We start from the raw sequence: 12,332 nt of genomic DNA on the forward strand, positions 1-12,332 counted from the left end.
TAGGATTACAGGGGTGAGCCACCAGTGCCCTGCTGATTATATGTGTTATTTAGACTTTAAAAGTATTTAGGTTTGAGGCTGGGAAGGTGGCTCAGTGGTAGAGTGCTTTTCTTGCATGTGTGAGGCCATGGGTTCAATTCCTCAGCACCACATAAGCAGAAAAAGCCAGAAGTGGTGCTGTGGCTCAAGTGGTAGAGTGCTAGCCTTGAGGTGAAGAGCTGAGGGGCAGCGCCCAGGCCCAGAGTTCAGGCCCCATGACCAGCAAAAAAAAAAAAAGTACTTAAGATTGAGGACTTAAGGTGAATAGTAACATCATATCTGGTGACATTTTCCCTTAAGACTGATTATGTGACAGCTTTTGAGTTTCTTTTGTGTGCAGTTACAAAACCAATGGGATGAAGTTGGAGGTTTGCTTTTATTTAGTCTTTTCCCCCCGAATCTTTTTTTTTTTTTTACCACTGATGACAATGATTTTTTATTTACCCCTCCCCCCCTTCTTTTTGGTCTTAGGGTCAACAAGGAAGTGAGCAGGGAGATGGAATGATATGGCATATTACACTCTTTCTTATTTTGAGAACCTTCAAAATAATTAACTCCTCTTAATTTCTTTGCAGTTTTGTTTCCCTTAGGCTATGCTTAAATAACTTTGGATTCTTTTCTTCATCTTGTTCTTGCTTTTTCTTAAATTTTATGTTAATCTTCATGTCATACCTTATTAGGTAGTATAATATAGTTAAGTTATACTTACTAATATATATATATATTTATTTTTATTTCTCCCTCTCATGTTCTCTAGATTGAGTGTAATGGGTAGGACTAATATTTAGTGATTACTTTTGTGAACAGTTAAAATTCTTTTTAAAATTTTCTTATTTTTTTGTTGTTTTTGAGGCAGCTTAGGCTGGCATCAACTTCGAGATGGTTGTGGTTTTTTTAAAAAAAAATTTTGTGGAGGGCTGGGAAGGTGGCTCAGTGGTAGAGCGTTTGCCTTGCATGCATGAGGCCCTGGGTTTGACTCCTCAGCACCACATAAGCAAAAAGGAAAAAAAAAGCCGGAAGTGGCGCTGTGGCTCAAGTGGTAGAGCGCTACCCTTGAGCTGAAGAGCTGAGGGACAGCACCCCCCCAAAATTTTTTTTTTTGTGGAGTCATGGAGCTTTACCTCATGGCCTGGGCATTGTCCCTAAGCTCTTTTGCTCAAGGCTAATGTTCTACCACTTTGAACCACAGTGTCCCTTCTCAAACTCAAGATACTTCGGTCTCAACCCCTGGAGTACTGGGATTTCAGGTGTACACTACAACCCCCAGCAGTGAGCAGGCCAAATTCTAGCATGTGACTATGTAGGGATATACAGCTAGCTGGTAAATAACATAGGTGCATAGGCTATGTTGTCAACCAAATCCAGGTAAGAAGAAGGCAGCAGACAGCCAAATATATAAATGAATGGTGATGGCTATTTTCTAGGAAAACTTTATATATGGGCATGGCATGTTTATACTATATGTTTTTCTCATTTTTTTAAATGATTTAAAATCTAAAAGTCATTTTTAGCCCAAAAGCTATGACAAAATAGGTGATGGTAGGTCTAGATGTAGTTTGGAGGTCATAACTTGCTCACTCGAAATATACCATAAATTACCCTCATTTATTAATGTAATTTAAAATAATTTCCATGTTTTTGTCATTAAAGTTATTATAATGATTATTCTTATGTATCATCTGATTATTGCTAGGGTAGATTTATAAATAAGAGATTACTTATAACTTTTAACATTGAAAAGGAAAACTATTGTTAAATTTCAAGAGTTGTACAATAGTTTCACTACCAATGAGTGAGATTCAGTGAACATTTCTCCATTAACCTTACCAATAGTGAGTAATACAGTCTCCTCCCATGCCACTTGATGGATATAGATGGGGATTAATTTTGTATCTTATTAATAACAAATTAGTTTGAACTTTTTTTCTATTTTTGTGTCTGTTGGAGTGTGTCAGTTTTTCATAATGATAACATCTAAGATTATTAATCCTTAATCATGTGTTTTTTCCTAGTTTATCATTTTTAATATGACTGGTGTGCCATTTTTTCCCTTTTTGTCAGTTGTGGGGCTTGAACTCAGAGCCTAGGGCCTGTCCTTGAGCTTTTTTGCTCAAGGCTAGCACACTTCCACTTTGAACCACAGCTCCACTTCCAGTTTTCTCCACTTCCAGTTTTCTGGCGACTAATTTGAGATAAGAGTCTTACTGACCGCTTGGGATGGCTTTGAACTGTGATCCTCAGATCTTAGCCTCTTAAGCAGCTATGATTACAGGCATAAGCCACCAGTGACTAGTATGTCTTTTAATGTATAGATGCTTTATATTATATATATATATATAACCTATATATATATATTTAAAGTCTATATATATATAATAGTACTGTTAGTTCCTCTTCACTTTTATAATTCAATGTTTTTAATTATATTAAAAAAACCCGTTATTATTTAATTCTAGCATAATTTTACTTTTGTGAGTTTTATCCTTTAATCTTTGTGTTGCATTTAATCAACCATTATTCCAGAAGCTTTTTTGTAGAATTACTGAATATTATGAACCTTCTTTTTAAAAAATATATTTTTATTATCTTTAAGTTATTGTACAAAGGACTTTCCATTCAACAAAGCAGTTTAAGAAACTTTGACCTAATTTAGATATTAGAGAAATAGATATTGATAAAAATAAAATCAGTATCAGACAATTCTTTCAATATTAACATTTAATTGTATATTTCCTTCCCATATGAGAACTTAATAAAAAATAAGTGACTTTTTTTTCATAAGTGAGTAAAATACAAAAAAAATCGGGGAAAAAACTCAACCCTTAATATTGTTTTTGGAATTGTGGAATGAATATAAAGAAACTTCCACACTGGCAAAGTGTTTACTCATTATTTGTAACAACAACAACAACAAACCCCAAATGATTATATATGCTCCTATTTTAGTTTTTACTTCGTGATCTAGTAAGCTGCAGAGTGAGTGGTTTATGAGTTGTTGAGAGTTTTATGTCTCTTCTCTTAAGTGTTACTTCCTTACTTCCTTAGTTTTCTTGGAACACAATATACCTCAGAATACCTAAGATGATAGTGTGGTTGCTGAAAATGTGGTTAGTTGATATCATCTATATCAATTTCTATCATCTAGATACAGTCCAAACAACTAAAATTTAAGTCATTGTTAATTTAAAGTTTAAGTCAACAAATTAAAGAATTTAAATTTAACTTTTAAAATTTAAAAAGAAATTATTTTTTCCAGTTTTTTACAGTTATCACATGCACAAAAAATTACTGTTTAATTTAAAGTAGATCTAATACTTTGGACTCTTATGGAAAAAATTTAAAACATTAAACAGGATAAAACTTTAAAATATTGACCTGGGAATTTTATATTTTATAAAATTTTCAAATATTTTTCTAGGAATGGGTTTAAAGTTGGTGATCTTTTTTTTTTCCCTATTAGATGTTATCCTTTATGTATGCCCATTTGGCCTTCTTTCATCAAGGATATGATCTCTTTAGTGAACTTGGGCCCTACATGAAAGATCTTGGAGCACAGGTAATGTTGAACTATATTTCTTGATTTTATATTAGCTATATTTTAAAAGAAATTTATCATGTTAGCTAATTTGATGTTTCATTTACTTAATAAAAAATTCAGCAGTCTAGTTTATTTATCTATGGGCTAAATATATTTACCAAAAATGATAGTAAAGGTAAAAATAGCCTATCTTATAGATTTTATATGAAGGAACCATAAACTAGGTGGCATATATCTGTGATCCTATTATTCAGGAAGCTGAGACTGGATGCTTTCAGTTTTGAGACTGACCAGCCAGCTCTACATAGTAACTTTGAGGCCAGTCTGATCTATATAGCAAGATTCTGTCTCAAAACATTCCCCAATACCCACACACAGCCCCTACACATGCAAAATTTATTTTTATAGTACATGTTGCTGGATTTTTCTAGTTTCTTACATTTGAATAATTGAGATACTGTCCTAGTTTGCTTTTCATTTGAATTATAGCACATTTCTATTTTAAAAGAATTTCATTTTGCTATGTTGATAATGAAATTATAGCAATTTAGGACTATACCATTTCTATCTCCTTTTTCATTTTATACATAGGCATTTGAGTATGTGTCTGTTTGATTTTATATTTAAACATATATATGCATATATATACACACACTGAATACACATAGACATACACAAGAATTTTATATATATGAATTTCACCGTGTTCAAATTATTTTCCACATCTGAGTAGCATTTTGTAGTGGAACTTCCCTCTTTACTCTCTCCCCCTTCTCCCCCCATATTGAGATTTGGGCTGAGAACCTTGTTATGCTTGTCAAGTGCTCTACTGTATCCCCTTCCTGAGAACAGGATGGGGTCATTGATTGATAGGTTTTCTTGATTTAATATTGTCAATTTTTAGGTAGTTTTTTTTCCCAAGGTGGTTTATTTTTTGAGGCATAGGAATAAAGGATGGAAAATAGAATTAAGGAAATAAGATACAAATGTAAATGGATTCAGAATTGTGTTTACTGATCAAAAAGTGTATGTAGATGGTGTGTGTGTGTGTGTGTGTATGTGTGTGCGTGTGTGTTGAGCTATTACCGAAGACATATGTTTTTAGTTATCTACACACACACACAAACACACACACACACACACACACACACACACACACACACACACACACACACACACACACACACACACACACACACACACACAAAATTCTGGGTCTTTTGGTCTCTGTTGAACTTAATCTATTAAAAGAAACCAGCAAGTCACCCAACTGTTAATCTCCGTTAAAGTCTGTTTGAGATCAGTTGAGATTGTGTTTATTTGCAAGTGAGAAAACAGAATAATGATAGTTTAAAAAGGTAGAAATATAGTTCTTTTTTTTCTTTCTTTTTTTCTTAATAAGTTTTGTATTGTGAAAATACCATACAGAGGAAATATAGTTCTTCAATGTAAAAAATACAAAGCAAAATATTATGACTATTTGATTCTCAAGGACTCAAGCTTGCTATATCCTTTGAGTTTGTCTCATGGTTCAAAGTAGTTAATAAAGCTCTCACATTCCAACAAGCAGGAAGGAGGAAAGGGGAAAGACACATTCTGTTTCCTTAAGGACATCTGGAAATTGCATGTTATTTCTGTGTACATTCTAACGGGCAGTGTTAGTCACAAAGTCATACACACTTCAGGGAAACCTGGAAAATACAGCTTTGATGCCAGAATGTGGTCTGCTAAAATATGACCTTTCTGGTCATGAGAACAAGTAGCCTTATCTACCACTTAGAGAAGGGTCAGGGTTTTGTAGAAATCAGTAGATAGCACATGTAGCCCAGTCATGGGGGAAGGTAAGACTTTTCTAAGTGTTTTTGGCCTATCAAACATTAGATTACACTCTCATTTTAATATAATTTGTAAATCAAATTGCAGTTGACTAGTTGAAATATTTATATATCTTAAAGTTTTATTAATTGCTTTTATAATATTTTCCCCACTCCAGATGTCAAATATGTTTTCAGGCCTTTGTAATAACTAATAATGCCCATAGTGTTTAATGGATACTATATCTTTGCTGTAAATAGCTAGTTAGGATTTTTGTTAGAAATGTAGTTGGTAAATAATAGAGTCTAAACTCTGGAGTGATATTAATTTATTGTTACTATTGTGAGATTGGGTTGTCTTCTTGCTGTGTTGCTTAAGTGATCCTCTTGCCTCAGCCTCCCAAGTGCTGGGGATATAGACATGTGCTGCTGCTACCCAGCTCATGATTTTTTTTTTTTTTTTAAACTATCTTTGGTCATTTTTTCTACATTTAGATTTGATTGTAACAGCCAACTTGAAGACTTGAAGCCTCTTGAGTGATAGGAAGTATCTGTTAATATTAATTTGTGAGGGTTGACTAGACTTGTTTAGCTGAAATACCCTTTGCCATTTGGGGGTCACCAGTGTCTCCTCTTGGTAACTTCGATTGTAACTATCCAAATTTGTGGAGTGAGTCAGCATGCACCTTAAGCTACAGTCATTTTCCTTATTCAAGGATTGAACACATATTGCTGACATTCCCAAGACAAGGCCTCCTGCCTTGAATGCTTGGCACCATGATTGTTCTTGGAAACCTTTTCCCTAGAGCAGGAATGGACCTTTTCCAAGAGGGATTAATACCAGAAAGAAATATGAAGTGTTTTTAAGTTTAGCCAAAAAGACTTTTTATGCCTAACTTGCAAGTATGGTTTGAAAAAAATGCTTTTTTCTTTGATTTTTAAGTTTATATTTCTCCTTTTCTAGTTGGATCAACTGGTTGTAGATGCAGCAAAGGAAAAAAGAGAGATGGAACAAAAACATTCCACTATTCAACAAAAGGTACATGAGGGGAAAAGTTAAAGAAGATTAATTTTCATTTTTCTAAATTAGTTTTGGTTTAAGCAAGGTACCATTGTGTTATAACAAATCATTTCAGTTGTTTAATTGCATGGTACAAATAAATGTCTTTTTGTGGAAAGTAGGATATTTTTCAGATGTTAAGGTATGTATTTTATTATTCCTTCAGATCAAAACATTTGAAAGCAATGTTCTTGAACCTGTTTATAAAAACCTATTTTAAATGCTATTCATAGTTTCATTTAGGATGCTACTAATATTCTGTAAATGTATGTATGTGTGCATGTGTGCATCTATGTAATAAAGAAGAGACAGATAAAAGTGAGTAATAAAAGAGAATGATGATATGAGGGAGATAAAAAAGGTGGAGAGAGGAAGACAGTGAGAGAGAGATTGATTGTGAGCACATGTGCCTTGGTGACAGTGTTACCCATTTCCCCGTGCGCTCACTTCAGAGCAACACTCCTTTCCTTCACAGTGGTGCTAAAAGGTGTGATTTGTTAAAATGCCCAAGGCCAATTACACTAGCTTTTGGAAATTGCTTTTAAGAATGAAAATTCAAATATTAAGCTCTTTTTTTCTTTATAATGAATTGAATGTTATGTCTGAAATGCAATATGATAGTATATAATATATACTATATTTAATATATCTTAAGTAGTGACTTTTTGTGCAGTAATTTTTTTTTTGAGGGGGGGTCCGGTCATGGGGCCTGAACTCTGGGCCGGGGCGCTGTCCCTCAGCTCTTCAGATCAAGGCTAGCACTCTACCACTTGAGCCACAGCGCCACTTCTGGCTTTTTTCTTTTTGCTTATGTGGTACTGAGGAATCGAACCCAGGGCCTCATGCATGCAAGGCAAGTGCTCTACCACTGAGCCACCTTCCCAGCCTGTGCAGTAATTTTTTTATGCCAGTTCTGGGATTTGAACTCAGGACTGTTGTGCTCAAGGCTAGTGCTCTGCCACTTCAGCCATAGCTCCACTTCTGGGTTTTTGGTGATAAATTGGAGATAAGTATCTCATAGACTTTCCAGCCTGGGCTGGCTTTGAACTGTGATCCTTAGATCTAAATCTCTTTAGTTAGGATTTCAGTAGTGAGCCAATGGCGCCTGCCCTTTTTCAGTACTTTGAAAACAAAAGAGAGAGAGCATTGGTTGGATACAGTATTATAAGTAGATGTCAAGCTGCCTTGCTTGCTTAAAAATAAATCTGTTTTCTGTTTTCTTAGTATAAACAGTTAAGTCAACTTCTTTTTTTTCTTTTTTTTTTTCCTTCCCATCCTGGGACTTGAATTCAGGATCCAGGCACTTTCCCTTACGTTTTTGCTTAGGACTGGCACAGCTTCACTTTCAACTTTTTGGTAGTTATTGGAGATAACAGTCTCATGGGCTTTCCTGCCTAGGCTGGCTTGGAACCTTGAGTCTCAGATCTCAGGCTCCTTAAGTAACTAGGATTACAGGTGTGAGCCACCAGCGCCTGGCTAAATAGTATTTTAAAAAGGAAGGATTTTCTGTTATAACAACCTTTGTTATGATTCTTATTATCATTTTTTTATAGCAAAGTCTTGTTTTGTAGCCTTGTTGTCCTTGAATTCACTTTGTATACCCTGCTAGCTTGAACCCACAATACTCCTGCGTCCACCTCTTGGGTGCTAGGATTACAGGTATACACTACCATAACCTGTCCTAGACTCACCTCAGATTATTTCTTCTTCTTCTTCTTCCTCCTCCTCCTAGTTCTCTTCCTCCTCCTCCTCCTCCTCTTCCTCCTCTTCTTCCTCCCTCTCCCCTTTCTCCTCTTCCTCCTTTTTTTTTTTTTTTTTTTTTGGTGGTTTCAGGGCTTGAACTTAGGGTCTGGGCACTGTCTCTGAGCCTAGCTCTCTACCACTTGACCCACAGTACCACTTCTGGCTTTTGTTTTTGTTTTTGTTTTGAGTGGTTAATTAGAGATAAGAGTCTCATGGGGACTTTTCTGCCCTGGCTGCCTTCTAACAGCCATCCTCCAATCTCAGCCTCCTGAGTAGCTAGGATTACAGATATTAGCCACCAGTGCCTGGCTATATTAATTTTTTATTTCTTATTATTATCAGATAAAACTAACTCCATATTTTCTTTTATTTAAAGTTGGAAGGTTAGATTAACTTTTTCAAAAATTAAATGAGATCTGGGTATGTATTCCAGACTGGATTTGAACTCTTGATTCTGTCTAGAGTAGCTGGGATTACATGTGTGCACACCATGCCTAGTTTTTTGGGGTTTTTTTGGGTCCGGTCGTGGGGCTGAACTCTGGGCCTGGGCGCTGTCCCTCAGCTCTTCAGCTCAAGGCAAGCGCTCTACCACTTGAGCCACAGCGCTACTTCTGGCTTTTTTCTTTTTGCTTATGTGGTGCTGAGGAATTGAACCCAGGGCCTCGAACATGCAAGGCAAGCACTCTACCACTGAGCCACCTTCCCAGCCCCCTGGCTTTAGTTTTTTTATTTGAGTAACTTTTCTCTCTTTCCCCCTTCATTTTTACCTTTTTTACTAAGACAAATTTAAAAAATTTTAGTCTTGCTATGTGACCAAGGCTAGCTTAGCACTTGTAATCCTTCTGCCTCAACCTCTGGAGTGGTAGGATAACCAACAAATGTGTCCCATCATAGCTGGGGCACTTTTTTTTATTGTCAGGAAAAAATGGAATAAATTTAGGGTGTGAGACATGATTTTTTTTCTTTTTAATGCAGTGCTGAGGTTTGAACTCAAGGCCTCATGCTTGCTAGGCAGGCACATTATCACTTAGAAATATCCCTACCCCTTTTATATTATGCTCCACCACTTGAGGTACACTCTCAGGCCTTTTTTTGCTTTAGTTATTTTTCATAGAGGATCTTGCATTTTGCCAGGGATCAGATTTGTACTACAATCCTCCTACCTAGGCTTCTAGTATATCTGGAATTACAGGTATGCACCACTACACTTGGCCCAACATATTTTTATGAGTAATTTGTTTTAGTAACATTACTGTGAAAAGATTATTAAAATGGAATCATTTTTAATTGAAGTGAAAGATTGAAATGTTTGTAGAAATGTATGATTATTTGCTTGAATTCAAACATTTAATGATTATATATATTTATATGTAATTTCATATCTTTCCCTATTCTGTTAAATATTGTACTGAAGGTTCAGAACTGGTATTAAATCTGAGATTAATTTATTTGACTTTAAACAATACTTCAAACTATTTTCCTTTATTGAAAATAATGCTATTTTTGTTCATTATGAATAATTACCTTTTTTTCTGCCCTTAAATGCTGGCACAAGGCTGCATTACAGGTAAAAAAAACAAACCAATCAAATTTAAGGGAAACTGTATTTAATATAATTACTTAGATTTCTAAAAACTGGCATTGATCAATTAAAGACACTGTGATGCTGTAAATATCTGTGTACATGGTTTTGGATATGTACACATTTTTGGTGATTTTCTTGGAATAAAACTGTCTAATCAAAGAGTGTATGCATGTCCAGCCTTAGTCGGTATTACTGAATTATTTCTCAAAATGTGATTCCATTCTTTGCAGGTAGCACTCTGAGAACTCCCATTGCTCATTGTCACCTTGTTATATTACAAACAATTTTATGTTTTTGTTAATTTTGTGGGCAGATGTGAACCTATATCACTGTGGTTTAATTTATACATAATTTTGTGACTGTATCTGTTGATCATTTAGTCATACTGTTTGTGAAATGTCTATTAGTGTTTTTTTCCCTTTTTTCCCTTTTTCCTGTCAGGTTAGCTGTCAATCATACATTCCATGTATTCTGAATATAAGCATAAGCCCCTTTGGGTTTATGTGTTTAAATTTTTTTGTAGTTTATTAGTTTTTATTTGATACCTTTTGTGTCTTGTTCAGTAAATCTTTTCCATCTCCAAATCATAAAGATCACTGCTTTAATTTTTTTTTTTGTGGTACTAGGGATTAAACTCGTGGCCTCAAAAATGTTAGGCAAGCACTGTGCCACTGAGCTATATCACTAGACTTCATGTTTAGATGTTCAGTACATGTGTACTTGGGTTTTTGTTTATGATGTCAAGTAAAGATCCAATTTTCATTTTTTTTCCCATTAGTAGTGGATCTGGACTAGTTATCAATGTTTTTTTCCCAAATGTTCTATAGTATGTCCTTTTTGTACTTCACATTTACATATAGCTAAGGCTGTTTTCGGGCTCTTTATTCTATTAATCTTTTTCTCTTAATATCCTGTTACTATATTCTCTTAGTTGTTATTAGCTTTATAGTAAGTCTTCATATCTATTAAAGCAGCTTCCTACCTTTTCTTTTGAAGAAATGAATTACTGTAGATTTGCATTTCCATATAAATTTTAGGAGCAGCTTTTCAGGTTCCATAAAAATAGCTTTTGATATTTTGACATTAAATTAGATAAAGTAATAATCTTTGGGGAAAATGATATCTTTACTTAACAGTGTTGTTTAATTGATGGCCTTGTTATATTCTTCAATTACTGGAGTTTTTTTGATTGATTTTATAAGGATTTATTATTTTCTTTTATATCTCTTTTGCTAGATTTATTCTAAACACTTTTTTTTTTTTTTTTTTTTTTGATCAGTTGTGGGGCTTGAATTTAGGGCCTGAGCGCTTTTGTTCAAAGCTAGCGCTCTACCACTTTGACCCACAGCACCGCTTCTGGTTTTCTGGTGGTTAATTGGAGATGAGCTTCTCATAGACTTTACAGCTCAGGAAGATCCTCACATCTCAGCCTCCTAAGTAGCTAGGATTACAGTCATGAGCCACTAGCACCTGGCTCTAAACACATTTTAAATATTCTTGTAATGTTATCTTTTTTAATTTATTTAAATTCATTTCTTTCTGTTGTATTAGAATAAAGCCAATATTTCTCTATTGATTTTGTAAACAGTATTTTTTTTCTTTCTTTATTTTCATGCTGATACTGAGCTTGAACTCAGGGCCTTGAGACCTCACAGCTTTTTCACTATGGCTGATGTTCTACCATTTGAGCCATTCCTCTGCTTCTGGCTTTTTTGCTGGTTAATTGGATGTTAGTGCCTCTTGGATTTGTGGAATCATAATTTTTAGATCTCAGCCTTTTCAGTAGCTAGGATGATAGGCATAAGCAACTGGTGCCTGACACTAATCAGTATTCTTGTAATTACTGTAATCAATAATTCTCTTTGAATACTGATTATTTCTGGATACTTTAAAATGATCCTTGTAAAACATTTCCTTCATAAATATGGTAGGTTTTTCTTTCCAACATTTCACCATTCTGGCTGGCTACAACCTTTATCATAAACTCAAATGTAAGTGGTAATAATATTTCTTTTTTTTTTTTTACTTCTTTTTCTTTTATTATTAGGACTATTGCTGCTATGGAACAACTTTATTTTATTTTATTTTATTTTTTTGTTCAGTCGTGGGGCCTGAACTCTGGGCCTGAGCGCTGCCCCTCAGTTCTTCAGCTCAAGGCTAGCGCTCTACCACTTGACCCACAGAGCTACTTGGTATGTGGTGTTGATGATTTGAACCCAGGGCCTCATGGATGCAAGGCAAGCAATCTGCCACTGAGCCACTTTCCCAGCCCCGGTAATATTTCTTGTCTAGCTTACAATTGCAATGGAAAAAGCTTCTATTTGATACCCATTACTGACCATCCATCTGTTTTTACCTTTTTATTCCCTGAACCTCATAAGAATGTTCAAGTTCTCTTGTTGGGCAAATGCCCCTAATGTGAAAGCTAGATTCCTTGCTCTGCTGACTTCTTTGGCTTTCAAATTTCATATTTAGTCTTTTGTCTTTGAGTATTCTTTCTTAATTTGTCATCATCAGAGACATTCTACAATATATCCATTCCAACATTATCGT

General features: G+C 34.8%; 1 protein-coding gene across 2 annotated transcripts in view; it reads left to right on the forward strand.

The window, feature by feature from the left end:
- Positions 1 to 12,332, forward strand: part of Acap2 (ArfGAP with coiled-coil, ankyrin repeat and PH domains 2) — a 130,166-nt gene that overhangs the window by 57,299 nt on the left and 60,535 nt on the right. For both annotated transcript variants that reach the window (XR_006145973.1, XM_042670179.1), the window contains exons 8-9: positions 3,500 to 3,595; positions 6,356 to 6,430. Coding sequence is in view for 1 of the 2 variants with exons in the window: in XM_042670179.1 (XP_042526113.1) it covers positions 3,500 to 3,595; positions 6,356 to 6,430 (171 nt within the window). In the remaining variant the exon portion in view is untranslated. The remainder of the gene's footprint in view (positions 1 to 3,499; positions 3,596 to 6,355; positions 6,431 to 12,332) is intronic.

This window comes from Dipodomys spectabilis, unplaced genomic scaffold, assembly GCF_019054845.1.
Source record: "Dipodomys spectabilis isolate Male_0828 unplaced genomic scaffold, ASM1905484v1 ptg000017l, whole genome shotgun sequence".
In the NCBI taxonomy this organism is placed as follows: Eukaryota; Metazoa; Chordata; class Mammalia; order Rodentia; family Heteromyidae; genus Dipodomys; species Dipodomys spectabilis.